This window comes from Pristis pectinata, chromosome 20, assembly GCF_009764475.1.
Source record: "Pristis pectinata isolate sPriPec2 chromosome 20, sPriPec2.1.pri, whole genome shotgun sequence".
Classification (NCBI taxonomy): domain Eukaryota; kingdom Metazoa; phylum Chordata; class Chondrichthyes; order Rhinopristiformes; family Pristidae; genus Pristis; species Pristis pectinata.
The window spans coordinates 18,309,576-18,329,247 of NC_067424.1; the positions used below are offsets into that span (position 1 = coordinate 18,309,576).

Sequence of the window (19,672 nt, forward strand, 5' to 3'; positions counted from 1 at the left end):
AAGAGAGCTTTTGGCACTTTGGCCTTCATAAATAAAGGCACTGAGTGCAGGAGTTGGGATGTTATGTTGAAGTTGTGCAAGACGTTATTGAGGCCAAATTTAGAGTATTGTGTGCAGTTCTGGTCACCTACCTACAGGAAAGCTATCAATAAGCTTGAAAGAGTGCAGAGAAAATTTACAAGGATGTTGCCAGGACTTGAGGACTTGAGTTATAGGGAACAGTTGAATAGGTTAGGACTTTATTTCCTGCAGCGCAGAAGAATGAAGGGAGATCTTATAGAGGTATACATAATTATGGGGGATATAGATAGGGTGAATGCATGCAGGCTTTTTCCTCTAAAGTTGGGTGAGACTAGAACTAGAGGACATAGATTTAAGGTGAAGGGTGAAAGGCGAAATATATAAAGGGAATCTGAGGGGAAACTTCTTCATTCAGGGGGTGGTGTGAGTGTGGAATGGGCTGCCAGTGGAAGTGGTAGATGTGGGTTCAGTTGTAACATTTAAGAGAAGTTTGGATAGGTACATGGATGGGAGGGGTTTGGAGGGATATGGTCTGGGTGCAGGTAGGTGGCACTAGGCAGGAGATCAGGTCGGCATGGACTAGATGGGCCAAAGAGCCTGTGTCTGTGCTATAGTACTCTATGACTCTAATTTCTTCAAGAAGAATTTGGACACTGGGGAGAGAATGTTCTTTTTATGAAAATAGAAGGAGAAAAATTCAGTTCAGAGAAAACCACACAATCTTAAAGGAGACATACCATTTTAACTAATGAAGAAGACAACATTTCACTTCTGATAGAAGGAATGCAAAGTAGGCTCACTAGATTGATTCTGAGGTGGAATCTTTGGGATTCTCTGCCCAAGAGGATTGTGGAGGCTCAGTTGCTGAGTGTAATTAAGGTAGAGATGGACAGAGTTTTGAATATTAAAGCAATCAAGACATATGGGAATTGTGCAGGAATGTGATGTGAAAAGATTAGCCATGTCCATATTGAAGAGCTGAGCAGGCACGAGGGGCCAAATGGCCAAATTTTATTTCTATTTCTTATGTTCCTAGATTGTTGATGATCATAATCCAAATAACAAAGAAAACAAGTTACCACATTGACGTAGCGCCTTTCACATTGTCAAAGCCCACACTAAGATGCTTCACAAACAACTGAATATGTTCTTTTAAAATTGTAATCATTGTTGTTTTGCTGGCAAACACAGTACTCATTGGGGTAGAAATTCATACTCAGTCATTTATGCTAAAGGCAATAATGCAGTAACAGCTATCCTGTGTGCTGCGTTCCTGAATTACACTTACATTGCAGTCAAAGGAACTTAACTGCAACATGATCAAATTTTGGAAGCAGGATACAATGCACAGCTGTTATTATTTTATGCATTTAGTGCAAGCAATTAAGTTCATATTTCCATCTTAATATCTGCCGTGAAATTATCCCCTTGGATACAAATAATTTAGCAGAAAAGCTTTAAAGCTAAAACTGCAGCTCAAAAAGACAGAATGCATTTGAAGAACAATTTACAAGTCATAAGGGAATGATGAACTGATAAGGTTGGTACATATAGATCCGACAAAATAGTCACAGGAACCTAGCAGCCTTGACCTACATGACAAAAATACAAAAACGAAACATGGGGCAGATGACCAGTCAGTAAGGAGAGCATGGCCTAGGTGGCCAATCTGGAACCAATCATGCAGCTGATCACACACTCACAGCGATGGATAATAAGGATAAAGAGTGGGAGGTTCGAACATGGGTACTGCTGCAGTTGGCAGCAGTCGGAATTGTGGTCAGAGGCAAGCTGCAGTCAGAGGAGGACCCCATCTAGTTAGTCGACTCAAGAAAGTGCATGTGGCCTAGATTGCCCAAAGAACATTTGCATACAGTAGCTATCAGCTAAACTGGGTATTATTGCACTGCACTTTCTCTGCAGCTGTAACACCTTACTCTGTGCTGTTATTGTTTTTACCTGTCCTACCTCAATGCACTCTGTACTAACTCAATGAAATTGCCCTGTGTAATGAATTGACCTGTACGATCGGAATGCAAGACAAGTTTTTCACTGTACCTTGGTAAAAGTGACAATATTGGCTTATTATTGTCACATGTTCCAAGATTCAGTAAAATAAACTTTGATTGGGTGCCATCCAGACAGATGATGCCATAAATAAGTACGATGAGGTAGTAAAAAGAAAACAGGGTGCAGAATATAGTGTTGCAGCTACAGAAAAGTGCAGTGCAGGCAAACATATAAAATGCAAGGGCCACGATCAGGTAGATTGGGAGATCAAGAATTCATCCTCAGTGTATGAGAGGTCCTTTCAATAGTCTGACAAAAACTGTGAGTGGAGTAGTTCAAGTGATTTAAGGGTAGAATAGTGATTTGTAATATTTGGCAGCATTTGTAGGTGTAACGTACAACCTCAATAAATTGTTTAGTTAAAGGACCCCAGTCATCTACTTTATTGTGTCAGGAAGTCAAATTCCTTGAAGGAGAGAAGAGTTTGGAAAGACTCAGTTCACAGTGCACAAGAAGACATCAGAAACAACAGTTTTAGTTAAGTGGTTTTGTTGATGCTGATCAAGGGATGAATGATACACTGAGAATTTCCCGATTTGATTATGAAAGAGAACCAGAGGATCTCAATGGGTAGAGAATGTCTCAGGATAGTGACTTATTCAAAAAAAAGACTCTATGCAAAGCAGCACACCTTCAGCGCTTCACTTGAAGTATCAGGCTGGATTATGTGCTCAAATCCTGCTGTGGAATTTGAAACCACAACCTTTCAATTCAGTAGAGAGTGGTACCACTTAGTCACGATGACAATGAATGTAATTCCTATCACCTAAATAGAGAAAATATAGAATGAGGACTCTGCTCAAAACATTGTCTCAATGCTAATTGTAAATAAAAAACCTCCAGATGTTATGCCTCATTTCTCTGCCACAAAAAGAGACTCTGCCTCTTCATGTTCATCTTTCCAGACAACAGCTGAAAAGAAATCTGCATTCTATAACAGCTCTATTTATTTTTAGTGTGATTGCAACCCTTGACGGATTTGTAAAAATGCCTGACACACTTCAGCTCATCTCATCCAACCCATTTCTGTGCTACCCTCAACATCGCGAGGAAGCCACTATCCTGACAGGGTAGATTAGATGATGACAAAAATGGGGAAAACAGCCAATAATATTTATGTTTTACATTAAAAAAATGGGCATTGACTATAAGTCTGGGATAATATCCCAAAGTTCTGAGGGAATTCACAATCTGCACAATGTTCCTGGAATTTTCAGATCCTCCCTGTCCTTACTAAGCCTCTGTTTGTTTCCATATAAATATTTTTCACACAGAAGGTGCACTAAAATAAATAAATATTAAGCTTTTTTCCCTGAGGTATTCACTTAACAATTACTCCCACTTATATATGCAAAATGAAAGCATTCTAAATTGCAACAGTAATTAAGAACAGGCAGTATGTCAGACATTGTAACAAAAGAATTGTAATTTAAAATCTCTTCTGATCAATGCTTATTGAAACCACACACAAATTGCTTCCAGTATATCTCCTCTCCTGGCACATCAGGAATGTGATGGAATACTCTCCACTTGCTTGGATGACTGCAGCTCCAACAACACTCAATACCATCCAAGCCAAAGCTGCCTACCTGACTAGCAACCTAGCCACTACCCTAAATATGCACTCCCTCCACTAATGCAATGTGGCTGCAGGGTGTACAATCTACAAAATGCAATGCAACTCTATGCACCAACAGCATCCCCAAATCCGTGACATTTACCACAAATGACAAGAGCAGCAGGACTTGGGAACCACTACTACCTGCAGGCTCCCATCCAAGTCAGATACCACACTGGTGATGGGTCACTGACTTGAAACGTTGATTGATTTCTCTCTTTCCACAAATTCTGCCTGACGTGCTAAATACTTCCAGCATTTTCTGTTTTTATTTCAGATTTTTAAGCATTTGCAGTATTTTGCTTTTCAATGTTGGTTTCGGCGCTGAGCTTACAAAAGCTTATAAAAGCATTAAATTACAACATTTGAAATAAAACTATGGAAGGATTAATACATGGCCATGATTCAGGTCCTCATGACAAATTGGTGCATGTGTGCTTTTTTACACTTGATCTGTGATACTCTTCTGACTCAACCAGAAGTTAATGTGGAAAACACCTTCTCTTGTTTCAATGATGAGTGCACTGGTCTACTTAAGGAGGGCCTGTTACACCAGTCAAAACATGGAATGACTGAGACTTCATATGACATAAACTCAGTCTGTTTTCCCTGAAATCTGCTTGGAATTCTACAAAGAATTTGGACTCCAATTTGCATGGTAAGGTACACTTTGCCACTTTAATGTGGGCATGCCTTGTGCATCAATGAAATGGCATAATTAAGAATATTCCCTTCGTTCATCACTGTCAGCAAAGAAAAAAAACATTAGCTTGATTGTTAAGCAAGGATGACTACTTTTTTACACATATTGGCTTTCTGATTAGTTTTATAAAACTGAGATAAAATCTTCACCATATCATTTAGCAGAGAGGAAGACTGCTGTTGATATAGAATCTTATACAGTCTTTGGTTATCCTAAAACCCTTCACATGAAATGAAGTATTTCTGAAGTGTGGTCACTAGTGGAACATAACTACTTGCAGTAAGCTCCCACAAATTATTCGAATGATAACGATCACACGATCTATTGTTACGGACTCAGTGAAAGTCCCTTTAAGATAGAGAGTCTGTGTGTATGTGTGTGTGGGGCGTGCTTACGTCAATAGAAGATAAAGGACGTAATGACGTTGTTGAAGAGGTTAGAAGAAGAAGAAGGAGAGAGAGAGAGAAGGGAGAGAGACACCAGCCTGCTTGTTTTCTCTATCGATGGATGAGAAACAATAACTGTGTTTGCCACTGAAATCCATGTATGGAAGTTGGAAGTAATCCGGTGGAGTTCACTTTGTTGCTGACCTGTAGAAGGAAACAGGTATTTGTGTGTGGACGACCACGGTTCGGATGCTTTTCGGGGTGAGGAAGTCACTACCGAGTAAACACTGAAGTGTCGTTTGGGTTCCATCGTGGAACATTTGGATTTCGTATGTACTCTCTCTATGTTTTTTCTACATCTACATCTTATCTTCAGACAACGGTGGTTGTTGAAGAAGCCCTTGCTCATGTTTCACCTTATGGCTTGCGGAACTGAACTTTAAGAACCATTCCGGAACTGGGAGTTTTGGACTTTGTCACACACACACACACGAAGAGTTTAGTTTTGGGGTTAACGTTCGAGGTTTAACATTTTTGAATTCTAACATACTAACATTTTTACTTTTATTTTACGTATTATCATAAGTAGTGATTAATAAAATAGTTTTTAACACTGAATCATGCTCAGTGTGTTTCTTTTGTTGCTGGTTTGTGACACTATCCAGGTGGTGCATAAACAGATCATGAATATTATGGGAAATATATTGCCAAGGGAGTAGTTCGAACTTCCTTGCTCTTCTTCACAGCAGTGCAACAGGATATTTTAAGTCCCACTAAGAAATCAGAAAGGCTCTTTCTTTAATATCTCATTCAACAAATGCAGCATCTACTTCACTGGGACATCAGCACAGAGTTTGGGGATAAGACTTTGCAGTGGGAATGGAACCCAAGATCCCCTGGCTCAGTAGCAAGGATGCCATCACCTGAGCCACAAGCCAGAAGCAAAGTACCTCTCCATTTGAAATCAACGTGTGTTGTGGGGTGATATTGACAAGTGAGTCAGATAAGTAATTGTCAATACACGTTATAGACATCAACTGCACTATGACATTAAAATATGCCCTCACATTGTTTTTCTTCCATTATTATGCTCATTCCTTCCTATTTCTCAGGTCTTTTTCATTTTATTTTTAGCTGACTATATTCTCTTCCTTTTTATCTTGTTATTTTTGGCCTGGACATTCACTAACAGGCTACTTCTAGCTCCCAACATCATGTTCAGTCTCTTCCCTGCCAGAATATAGGGAGGCAGATTAAATATCCCATGCAACTTGGTCAATGAACTGAATTTTAACAATGTTCCCTTGGAGACACAGCTTAACAAATAGAATTAAATTTAAATGCTTTTCACCCAGTTGCCTATTTATAATTGAAAATCAATAAAATCTATCTGCCGAAAGAAAAATAGAGTTAACATTTCAGGTCAATGACCTTTCATTGACACTAAAATGGTGAGGGGTCATTGACTGAAATGTTAACTCTGCTTTACTCTTTCCTCAGATGCAGCATGACCTGCAGAGTGTTGCCCATTTTATTTGAATATTTTATTTTGTGAATGGGAAACAATCCCTCTTTGAAAAATTCCCACTTTATAGCACAGAAATATCACCCTGGGATTTCCTGGGAGCAGAAATCCATCCATGCTCATCGTTGGCCTACCCTCTATCCACACCAACCCGGTACACACCTTCCAACACATCTTGGTCGCTGAAGCCGCCTCTGACCTGATTGGTGAAGGCCTGCGAAGTACAGGACCCCTGGGTGACTTTGACAGCTGGCTAAACCACACTGCCAGACTGAACTGCCTGTCAGCTGTCAAACAGCTTAAATGTTTTTGAAAGTCTCTGCCATTCATAACATTATTAAGCACAGTATTTGAAAAATTAAGAATTGGAATATTAATATAATTTAATTACATTTACATTAACTCAATTATTTAAAAAAAAACAAATTATCTTAAATTTTCCTTTTCCAGGCCAGTAAGTATATGTTTGGAGAGATTAACTGAATTTACTGGACCCATTTTACTAAACTCGAAACAAAGGGTCTGGAAGAGTGAAGCCCATGAATATTTGAATGACAACCATGCTTTGATTTCACATTCACTACTTCCCATGTAGTATCTCCCCCTTATAAGCTTAAAGAAATATCTACTCAATGTCAGCAAAGGTCAAACTTACAAATCAAATCGGAGATTTTGCCGCTCCTCAAAAAAGTAATCTAAGATGAACTTCCGTACAAAGTCTGGGTTTAAGGTGTTGTCAATCACTTCTGTTCTTCCGAACTGCAAATAAATTTGACAGCATTAGCTTCTCTGTTCACATCAGATGGATTCTAAAACCACTGAAATAATAAACTGAGTAACATTTGGTGCATAGTTCCATCAATTCTGGGAACAAGTTCAAATTCAGTCTCAATTGTCTGCTAGCCATGGCAATTGTACACTAAATGGGTTTTAGTTTTGATCCCATTCTTACAAGGTCTGAAAAACTCAAAAGTTTTAACCATCTCACAAGGTAGATGGTGGGATTCCTGGTGTTGGGAAATAAAGAAATGTCACAAAGGTTTAGTAGCCCATGAATTCAGGAGACTGCAACTGAAACACATTGTAAGAGCAAAGAGAGCTTCATTCTGTATCTAGTTACACTCGGCTTCATCTGAGTGTGTAATATGGCAAATGCATTCCCCAAGTGGAAAATGTCCCATTCACAGGCTTCAATTTCACCCACTTTGATTTGTACAAAGATTTGAAAGAAATAAGCAACTATCTCCCAATATTCCTTTACTTAATTATCTGAAGAAATATACCTGGAATACAACACAGTGCAAATAGAATTCACAAGAAACTGAAAGGTTTCACAACAATCATGGATTCCATCTGATTAAAGAAAAAAAACTGTTGCCTTTAATAAATGTTTCTCCACCCACACAGATCCTTAATCATATCTTTAGTCTATACCAAAAATGAAGGCTAAATATCTTCTTAATAAATGTCTCCAATTTGCTTTAAATTGCAGGTCTTATGTGAATCACTTCAAATAGAAATACAACATAACTATTTGTAGAAAAATTATTTTGGCTATCAAGTTTGCCATGTCTGACTGTCATCCCCAGTTTTTAATCTTGTGACTTTTCCCACAGTACTTAATCTGTTATGGAAGTTAAAAAAAGGAAAAAAATATCCATTCAGCCAGGACTATGAAATAGCCTTCTGTTGTGAAACAGATTCAGGGTCTCAGAAGGTGAGGACTCTGAACACAGTCTTAGAGATAAATGATTTATTTACAAAAGATGTACACGGGGAAAGGGTAACGGGAACAACACACACACGCGCACAGTTGATAGCGAGCGTGGGAAAATCGCAACCGGGGTAAAAGACACACACACACACACACACAAAAAACTGAGTACAGACAATCAAGGAAAAACAAGACAATACCCGCCACCCTTTGACTCAATGCAGGCACAGCTCTATGCTACCAGGGATACTAACTAGAATGCTCCCAACCCTATTAGCAGTGCACACCTTGCCAACAATTTTTCCAGCGCCGTTCCACGGTTCCTTAGCCTGGGATGAAGCAGGGCGATCTCTCGGGGCAGGCAAAAGAGGGCAAGCCGAGCACATGTGGCACTCTTTATTGTGCTGGAGGGCTGGGGGTCCAGCCCAGGTAATTTAAAAAGACCAATGGTCCGATGCCAGCAAGGACGAATCGATCACAAAGGCCAATAGCCTAAGGCCAAGTGCAAAGGTGCTTAAAGGGATCAATGGTCAGGTGTGCACTGATGGGCGGGGTGGAGCCAAACCTTGATTGGCAGTGGTGTGTCTTTCAACCAGGTAATGGGCAGTGCTGTCACGTGACAGTCATGACCCTCCACAATACACCATCAAACTCCAAAAGCATTTCATTGACAACACCAGGACATCAGTGTCACATTTTAATCCACATTCTATAATATGTAGTTTAATGACAGCATTTTGCTGTCTTTGCATTAAGACAATGTGCTCACATCGCATCTGGTCTTTTACTCAATTATATCTCCTATGCATTTAGATTCTTCAGCAGATAGTTTGTTTAGCTTTTTTTTTTATAAAAATTGGATTAGATGATTATCTACTGCTGATGTAGGTCTGTTGAACACTTTTATTATATTACTAAGAAATAAAAGTTACCCCCTGATCAAAGTACTTTTCTTTCTTCTTCCTTGTGCCGTGTGTTTAAACTCCTAATTACTTACAGCCACACCTGCATTTTTATTGAAATACAGTAGATTTTACAAACAAAAACTAAAAACAGAAGATAATGGATGTACTTGATTGACATAGACACAAAGCTATCATTTACATGCTTTTCAATGTTTTAAAGCATTTGATTTTCACCCATCTCAGCTTCCTTCTCTTCAGTGCTGCAAAGAAGCATTTAAGCATCAGCACATAGCGGTAACTCTCCCTATATAGGGAGAAACCTCAAAACATCTAACAAAAGGTGGGTCAGCAAAGAATATTTTCTTGCTGTCTCTACACTTCAAGAAACACTATATACCAGATAAACGTTAGGCTGCAAGGTTCCAAGGGGTGAATATTGAATTCTCCCACTTTAAGTAACTCCCTCCCCCCCACCATGCTTCTCTTTCCCAGCCTTTTTTCCCCTCTCTCTTTTTACCTTTGACCCATCCCCCGGTGGATCTGCTCTCCCCTCCTCCCCTGCACCTGTCTATGACTATCTCTAACCTGCATCTACCTATCACCACCCTGTGCCCACCCCGCCTCCCCTTTTTTGTCCACCTATCACTGCTCTGCTTTTCCCTTCTGTATGTTAGGCTTCCCCTTTTTCCTATCTTCAAGTCCTGAAGAAGGGTCCTAACCCAAAACGTTGACTGCCTGCTTTTCTCCATGAATGCTGCCTGGCCTGCTGAGTTCCTCCAGCATCATTGTGTTTTTCACTTCCTAAAAGCCAATGGCAGTGCATCACAGGGACAGGATCTGTAGTCAGGACAGTGTCTGCATTCAGAACAAGGATTGTGGTCAAGGAAACGAGAACTGGTCATTCATTAGAAGTTGATTCCAATAGGATCATCAGCAGATTGACCACTGAAGTGGTCAAGACTATAATGCAGGCTTTAACACTTGCAAAGAGTAAAAACTTAGAAAGGGGATCAAAGTATCAATTGTTACATTGGGATTGTTATAATCTTTCAATCTCAAATAAAGGCAATTTACTACAGAATAAGGAGTTCCGGTCTGTGGTCAATTACTAAAAAAAATACATTGTCAGGTCTTCTCTACAGCCAGCATTAATCATATTGCAGTCCTGTTGTAAATACAAAGGCCTGGAGAGACTCCATTCCTGCACCCCATCACATATAAAATTAAATGCAATGACACCAACCACTGCAAGTCGGTTTGTGTGTTTATGGTGACCTTATTACCACCTGATCCTCACAAGCCTTACCCAGTTATGCCACTGAATTCTACAAAATCAAGATCCTTTACTTTTGTTCCTTTGCCCTACCCTCTCCCAAGATTCCTAGCCTTGTGCTTCCAACATCTGCTATAAATTGCTTTTGATTTACCTCATGTTTATAAAAGGGTTAAATATGAAAGAGGGAAACAAAGATCTTCATGACCTGAGGATAATCCAAAGCTAAAGAGGGACTCCAAAATTGTCATTGCCATTTTAATACAGGAAGTGCAACAGCCACTTTGCACAACCAGCTCACACAAACATCAATGAAATAAGTGACTATATCATCTGCTTTGATGTTGGTTAAGGGATAAATCAGAGTCTATTATTTTTAAATATGATCCCATACACATTAACTCTCACTTCCCAACATAAAATATTGTGTTATTTTTGTATAGATAAAACACACTGTTGGTGATGATCCAGCTAATCTAAAACAGAACTTCAGGTGGTTTTCAGGTTAAGAATATAATAATTTTTTACATATTTTTAAAATTTTATTTACAGCATGGTAACAGGCCCTTCCGGCCCAACGAGTCTGCAGCGCCCATTTTAAACCCACGTTAGCCTACCCGTACGTCTTTGGAACGTGGGAGGAAACTGGAGCACCCAGAAGGAACCCACGCAGACACGGGAGAACATACAAACTCCTTACAGACAGCGACGGGAATCGAACCCCGATCGCTGGTGCTGTAATAGCGTTGCGCTAACTGCTACGCTACTGTGCTGCCACAAATTTTACAAACTTTATAAAATTAAATTTTATAAATTTTTATTAAAATATTTGTGAGAAAAAATGAATTGTTTGTCTATGTGCATAATTGTCCGTCTAAAAATGGTGATTTTTTAAAAAACTGTTATCAATTTGGATTTCCTTTAGTGAAGGACTTTGGTTGTCAGATGCTGTAATTAAAAGGAACCTTTGCAAATGGTTAGTAAGCCTGGATGTTATTTACAAGTTGGTTTACATCTTTTCTAAAATACCTTCTGGCTTAATGGTATATTTTAAAGTAATGTCTTATTGCCTTTGTAACTTATTCCAGGCCAAAGACCTTGTCAAGTTAACCACATATCTGAAGGTTTTAATTCAGTTTTAATTCAACTCACTGGCCTAATTTCTGTACCGAAGTGATGAAGGGCTGTTGTCAAAGGATTTATAGCTCTGACTGCTTTGTGTATCATTTTGGTTAATTGCCATTTCCAAATGCTGCAAAGTGGTTGGACAATCACATCCGAATGTGAGAAATTAGACCCCCTCCATAAAATTCCACTAATTGGTAGCAAATGCTTGGCAGTCAGATTAATCTGCCATTGTGCAGGACTAAGTGCAGCAACAACTGATACATAAAAACTTAACCTGAAAAAATACACTCGAGGGAAAGTGTGGACAAAGATTCAATGCAACACCTACTTTGCAAAATATAACCATGAAATTTAACAATTTTCAAAATTCTGCTGTAAAATTAGAAACAGAATTAAGTCCAAGCTCTTTCATTACAGCTTTTGTAGATGTAATGAAATGTTTTTTTTCCCCAGGAAATAAAAGGTTTGGGGCTTTGTTATCCTTAATGTTAAAAGTTTAACTGTTGTGCCAAACTTATTTGATGCCATGTCTCTTGAGATGCTCTTTAATAAAAATGAAACTGTTATCTAAGGGTATAGTTAACTTAAGAACTCCTATTTTCCTGGATTTGTAACTTCTATTCCGTTGTGTTCAACAAGATAAAAATAGCAAATAATATAATGGAATCGAATATGGCTTTTGTGAATAATCATTTTTGGGATGTAGACAAGCTTTACACATATTGTCAATATTTACTTGCTCTGAGAAGTTAGCAGTGGACATTTTTGAACTACTGGAGTTTGTGGTGTCTGGACACAGCAAAATAGTTCGCTAACTTGCCTTAGTGAGCAGTTAAATGTCAACCATGATTGTGAAGGACTGGATCTTAACTTATTCTCATCAATTTATCTCAATCTATTATGCAGCTCTCAGCAGTAAATATATAATTAGCAAATTACTGAATTATCTTCGTAATTGTTGTTTTGGTAATTGACCCAATTTGCAAATCAATTGCATGTGAGATACTTAAATACTACTATGGTTCTAATTTTAATAAATAATGGGTAGTTCATGGCCAACAACTGGAGTAAATGTTAATATATTGTGAACTGGCTGGATTAGGCTTTTACTATCGACTTTATATTTGGTGATTGAAGAATAAAATGGATGATAAGACCAGTTAGTTACGAGGAAGTTGAGGGGTCAAAGATATATCTAGAATCGTTGATAAATATTTGCAGTGTATCAATTCAAACATTGTACAGTGCAAAGGATTTATTGTGGACTTCGAAAACTACCACCAAGTTTTGTGCCCAGTACTACAAAAAATATTTAAAATGGTGCCAAAGACAAAGGTTAACCCCCAAATATAAGATAATGAGAAAGATCAAAATTTTCAATTTCTACAGACTGCAACAGCAGAGCAAGAGCTGGAGGAGTGGTTGTCCTCTCCAAGATACATAGAATAATAAATTGCAATAGCAGAGGTGAAATTAGATTGAATGAAAGACCCACTAATTGTTCTAAAAACTAAAAATAGAGAATGCAGGAAATACCCAGCAGGTTGGGCAACTTTATGGAAAGAGACCTTCAGATGAGAAGTCATTAATCTGAAACATTAACTCTTTCTCACTCCACAGATACTGTCTGCAATGCTGAGCATTTCCAGCATTTTCTATTTTTATTTCAGAGTTCAAGACAAATTTTTTTTTACTTTTTAATTATTGCTGTTCCAAAGTGCTGAATTATCAGCACTCCCCTTTCCTGTGAGAATTCCAAAGAATCTGGCAATCTTTCAGTGGCCCAGTCTGTCGGTGGATATATATATATATACAGTCATCCATAAGCAACATGTAAAATTAAGCTAGGAAAGTAGCTCTGGAAAATGTGTGCATTCATGACAAAAGCAATTCAGTTGCTTGTTCTAACCATGGAAGATCAAGAATTCAGCGTGTTTAGCTTGACTGATGAGGACAAATTTCTACCCCAATTTATTGAATCTTTATTACCAAATGAAAGACGTGTTTAAATTAATTGCTGAGGCGGAGCCAAAAAAGACAATCGTATTAGAAATATTCAAAATGCAAGTTTGATGGAAAAGTTCAGATGTTGAAGAGATGAGCTTTGAAACACCAAACAATTATCATTTTGAATTTTAGGTTTTTAGAACTTTCCACCTACCAGGATCAAGAATATTTTGAGTTTTATCATTTATTTTGAAGTTTTGTGCTGCATCCCCGTAACAATTTATTTTCTAAAAAAAATCTGAACCCACAAAAAACAAAAATATACACAGAACTCAAATATATTTGGTTTATTGTTCACACCTGATGTGATCAAAATCATTGACAGCGCAAAATGCTTTATATGCAATTCAAATTTTTAATTCCACCATTCTCATTCAATGGTGTTTAATTTGCTATTACTAAATGATCTTGAGCAGAGTGTAATCTCAACAACAAAATAAAATCATTACAAACTGGACCAAGATGGAATCAGGTGCATTTTCAGAAGATTACAGGTGAATACATGTTACATTCCATCAACTACATCATTAATAATTCCAGGTCATTAGTTTTCTCTGGAGTACAAATTAGCAGTTAGACTAGAAGTTGCTCATATCCCAACAATTAGATTGAAAAGAGCTAATATTGTACAGACTTCAAACCTGACTGAATACAAAATGTGAATGGCTTAAAAAAAAATCTATTAGATTTATCATATGTTATGACTCCTAATAATGAAAGGGTTGAGAATACGGGTCAAGTTGGTTAACTATTGGTGGCAAGTAGAATCATCTTCCTTTCTAAAAATGGGGTGATCATACTGGCCCTTCACTTTCTGAAGTGGCAAAAATTCTGACATCACATAAAATACATTTGGTCCCAATTCTAATATTAGGAGAAAGATCTCAGGACCTAGTCTCAACCCCCTCTGGCAGTGCTAAAAACATTACTTCCTACAGACCAAAGCAAGTGCCCTCCTTGAAGCTGTGCCCAACAGTGTTGAAGCCTTGCTCTTGAGGAATAAGTTCCAAGATTTGAGCCACTGCGCACACATGTACAACCATTTCCCTCATCAGGTTCTCTCCTTCAAGCTCTCCATTAGTCAACACTCCAAAGACAGCCAAAAGAATGACAGCTCAAGATTGCTTTTGACATTACTGGCAGCAACAAACTGCTAACTACTCACTATTACATCACCTGGTCCATCAAAATGCAAGTTATTCTAAGGCCCAATGACTCAATGCTGAGTTAGTGCAGCAGTGGCAGAGGGGACCATTCTGGGGTTGAAAATCGCACTCCCCAGCAGTAACAATGAGCTTGCCAGGTTCCGGTTAAGATGTGATGTCAATATGCCCATCTATAATAAGAGAATGGATGGACGAGAGTCTACAAGGAATTGGACATTTCAGAGGGAGAAGGCCAAAGACTCAATGCTGAGATGGAATAGTGGCAGCAGAGAGGACCAATACAGGGCTGAAAATCCCACTTCCCAGCAACATCATGCCCCACTATTAAAGAACGTGCACATCAAGAATCAGGCTCCTCGATCACCTGAAGACCAATGTAGTCTGATGGACATCAACCTTGATTCCAAGGCACCACCATTGATTTCACTTCCAAATGTCAGTTCAGTTAACTTCAATGGTTCTGAATTCCAAAGGCAGAGCACAACTTGCAGCTGTTACTGCATACTGCACCTGATGTTGAATTTGCAGCCCTTGTTTTATTTGCAACCCAAAGACGCAACCCAGACTTCCTTATAAACAAAGTTTTTTTTATTTTTTTCCCCCAAAAATAAACTATGAAATGTTGGCCAATGCACTTCCTCATTGTGGGTCAATTTGGAATTGAATACTTTTTTTCTTTAAAAGGCACTGAGCCATAAAATTCAGACTTATAAATAATATATTTTGAGAATAAATAATGGATATGTGTAAAGATTATTTCTCATGTGGAATCATTCATCCTTTAAATTGGATCATTTGCAGTTCATCTTAAAATTTAAGTGCCTGCAACGCTTGTCCAGAAATACCCATGATTTATGTTTGGCCTGTACAGTTATTATTTCCTCTTAGATTTCCCAGGCATGAGTTGTCAGTACTCCCCAGCTTGTGGAATCTAGTGTTAGTGTCTACACCTGACTAAAATACTTAGAATGCTGAATTACAGTAAAAAAAATACCTTTTGGCTTTACAACTAATTCTGTACATTGCTGAATTTTCAATACTCTGTCAGTAGCTTCTGGACCCCAGCCACTCGCCATGCCTTTCTCTAGACAGTCGGTAAATGTTCCATGCCAACTCCATCCCACTTATATCAACTTTTGTCTACAACTAGACCTCTGACTTTAAGTCAGTCCTCCATTTTATTGTCTCCTGACTATTCCTCATTTATGAGCAGGATACCTGTACCCCAATAACAACAAAGCCAGGCTCCTGGAACATTTGTCCTGAAGTCCTCTCTGCATCTCCCTCCAATATGCCCAATTCCTTGTGAACTGTCTTTTCCACCCGAGCACTTATTATGGATGATCAAACCGACATTACCAGGAACCTGGCTAGGGCACAATAACTCATAAATAAGCTTCCTGTCTGGCAATATTTTCCATCGCTTGCCCTATCAGAACCACTGTTGTCCTAAATGGCTGCTAGCAGCAAATCATACCTTGATCATCTGTTTTAATATATGATAATGTGGTGATACGCAGTCTCTTTCTTTGATTTTCTCAAGTTCTATCCCTCCTTCCTCTCCCTTTCCCTCTACTCACCCAAGCACCATAAAAATTCTCTCATTGAGATATCTTCATTGTTTTCATCCTTGAGCCAGCCAACTTCCCATCCATGATTTCAACATCCATCTTAGTTCATTATTTTTCAGTCTCTGAAAGCACTGTGCTCCAATACTTCTGTAACCTTTTCCTCCACATTAATTTCCATATAAACCTTGTCATCTTATATAACCTCATTACTCCCTTAACCTCTTGCACAGATGAGCCTCTCCCCCTCCCCTCCAACATTCCTTACTTTTTGCATGCTGTAATAAAAGGCTTTCCCAATTCACTTAGGCCTGCAATATCAAAATATCAACTGTCTATCCTGTAGCCCTCATCCAACCCATCTTTTCAGACCGACTCACTCAACCTCAACTTCACCTCTCAGTCAGTTCTCAAGAAGCTTGTTGTTCTCTCCACCTAACTATTTCCCTTACCGTTCTCTTAATCCAAAGGAGTCTATCCCCACCCCCATTCCCCTCTCCTATTTTCATCTACCTATTGCTCGAGCAATACCATCCAAAAGTGACATCAGTTTCCACAGGGCATTAGGTTTAGTGATTCAATGCCAGATCTAGGTGAATCAAGTAAAATGAAATTAGGTCCTGTTTTCATTTAACTAAATGATTCACTATTCCAGGATCATCCTGGAATGCAAAGACAATCACTAGCTCCTTTTCTCTGCAAACCAGCTTCTTAAACAGCTCTTCTGTATCTCTTTTACTTGTGAATAAGCCCTTGCTATCCATCTTCCTGACTCAACAGAAACCTGTCTCAGGATTGATGAGCCACACATTTTCTAGTCTGAGTGCTGCTTCCACATTTCAGGAACCACGTCAGGAAAAGCCAGTGTCTATGTCCCTCCCATTGTTGGCCAATGTGTCGCAGTGTTGTTCTGTTGCTCATTCTGTTTCTTTCATAGTGTGGTGCCAAGTTCTCCAATCACAAGCTGCTTCCTCCCAGGTACTTAAGTACAGCCCAGAAAACTGTATGCACCACTTAATGCCGTCCTTGAAGCAGTTTGGGATGGTCAACATTCTATTGCCTTTTTCCCAATTCACTCAGTTGGTTCCTGTTCATACCCATGGATTAATACTAACATGGTTTCTGCTCTTAGGACGGCTATGAATTGTAGTACTTTGTGGTCCGTGACTTTTTTTCCAAGCTATTTAATTCCCATTGTAATTACAAGTGGCATTGTTGCAAGTAGATAAATTGTTTGATCAGGAAACAATAAAGGGAACAAGTCTCCAACAAACCTCCCCCTAAATTGAGTCCTCTACTTCTCTCAGCTCACCAGGCCAAATTTCCTCTCATTATTTCTTGAACTTCAGCTATTCTGCAGTTTCCTTCCCAGATCCAAAGGTTATCTTTGAAGCCCATTTTGTGTTCCTTTGACTCTATTCTAACAACATTGCTGGCCTCTCAACTTCCCTTTCTGGCTCTCACCTTGCAAGATATTGTTCATGTTTCTTTTGCCTCAGTTCCCATTTCATCTCCACACCACCGCCTCTTCAGTTCCTCAAATCTGAAATCATCAGCCATCTCCTTCAAAAGTCCTATCCTAACAACGTATTGTGCCATCAGTGGTCCAGGTTGGGGGTCAGGAGGAGGATTTAACCCTGTGATTAACACCAGCTTTAGCATTGAAAGCTTCTGCTGTCCACTAAGCTCAAGTGCATGGTAGAATATCCCAATGACATCAAATGGAACATTGTGCACCAACTGACATCACTGTCAGGTGACCTCTATGTGTACAAGTCTCACACAGACATGGAAAATCCAAAAGTGTGCCCCCAGAACAAGTAAATACAATTAGATTCATTCAAAACCTTCCACTAGGGTGACACAGTGATGCAGCAGTTGTGCTGCTGCCTCATAGCTCCAGTCACCTCGGTTGGTGCTATGTGGAGTTTGCACGTGCTCCCTGTGACCACATAGGTTTTCCCTAGTGATCCTCGCACATCCAAGAGACATGTTGGTAGGATAAACGATTACTGAAAATTGCCCCCGGTGCAGGCAGGGGCAGGAGAATCAAGGCAGATGATGGGTTTTGAAGAGAGAATAGGTTGCAGGGAAGTAAGTGGAAGAATGAGACAGAAGGACTGCCCTGAGAGCCGGTCTTAGCTCAATGAGCCCAGTAGTTTCCTTCTGCATTGTAAGGAAATATCAGAAATAACATCTAAAAATGTTGTGTGACATGATAAAACTTCCAGGACAGTGAGTGAACAAATTTGTCTCTAAAAGATTATCAATAGTTGATATTGGTCTATAATTTATAATCCCAGCAAAGGTTTTCTGACTGAAATGACATAATATTTCTGTGATAACAGAAGAGAGTTTCCAGTGGGCACCAGATTAATATATCTAACCAATTTCATGTTTCACTTTCAATAGCACAAGTAGTGGAAGGTCCCTCTGGAGGAAAGCAGCATACAGTTGCTTAGTTTCCCACCAAGTAGGGTGGGATCCAGACAGGTGGAAAGCTGATTTTCAGTAGTGCACAGGCAGGCTATTAGATCTCTGAATACTTCATGAATCCCGTCCTGGTAATGCTATCAGAAAATGGGCATTGGTTCCCATTCTCCCCTTATTTCAACACACATGGAGTGAGGTTGAAAGCAAACGTGCTCTCCTCACTGAGGGACGACCTGCAATATATTAGAAAGGGCACCATAAATGCAGTCATAGTTAGGTAATTAGAATGTCACCATAAAGTCATTTATTGACTGCAAGAAAAGTGAACACTTTTCTTCACAAGGAAATACCAAAATAGCCTGAGGCAACCCATTCTTGAAGAAGTATACCTGCAGAAATTAAAACCCAAAGCAGAGATTGCAGCAAGATGTGACTCCAGCTGAGAAGGGCAAAGATGATAAAAATGGGTATCATTAATTTTCCATCTTCAATTTTGCTGTAAGAAAAAGTAGATTGTTTCTAATTCAATCTGTATGGTAACCAGAATAATAAGCCGTGCAAGTCTGAACTAATTTGAGTGGTTCTGTCTGCATTTAAGGACATTGATCAATTAAAAATATCACAATTAATTACACAATTCATAAAAGACATGATTTAATGTTGTGATTTTAAATTGCATTTTTGAATAACTAAATGCTTCTCTCTTTTACAACATTTCTTTGTACAGTTACCATTCTGCAACAATCTCTAAATAGCTTGTAATATGAAACCGATTGGTTTGTTGTGAACAATGAAGACTTGTGTCAGCTTTACCCTAATTCTTTCATCTGGCTCATTCCAACCAACACTAGATTCCTTATCTGGGACTTGGCAACATGGTGGTGATGGTGGGGTTGTTATACTATTAAGAATTTCTACATGAAACAATTGTTTTAATAATGGGTTGGATCATGCTAACAGGTAGCCAGCAGGTCCATATGGAATCACGGTGAATGTCAGCCCTTTCCAGGCGTTTGTACCTGCATGTAATGATGCAGAACTATTGATTTTGCAGGAGGTCAGATGCTGCCTCTGGACCTAACATTGAGTCCAGAGATGCTCCAAAACACACTGAGCTGAGCACTGGATACACTTCATACTTGGGCCCTCTGCTTA

General features: G+C 39.0%; 1 protein-coding gene across 2 annotated transcripts in view; it reads right to left on the reverse strand.

Annotated features, from left to right (window-relative positions):
• LOC127580786 (copine-8-like) overlaps nucleotides 1-19,672 on the reverse strand; it is a 440,180-nt gene that overhangs the window by 352,166 nt on the left and 68,342 nt on the right. For both annotated transcript variants that reach the window (XM_052034666.1, XM_052034665.1), the window contains exon 4: nucleotides 6,979-7,082. In XM_052034666.1, coding sequence (XP_051890626.1) covers nucleotides 6,979-7,082 — 104 coding nt within the window. The remainder of the gene's footprint in view (nucleotides 1-6,978; nucleotides 7,083-19,672) is intronic.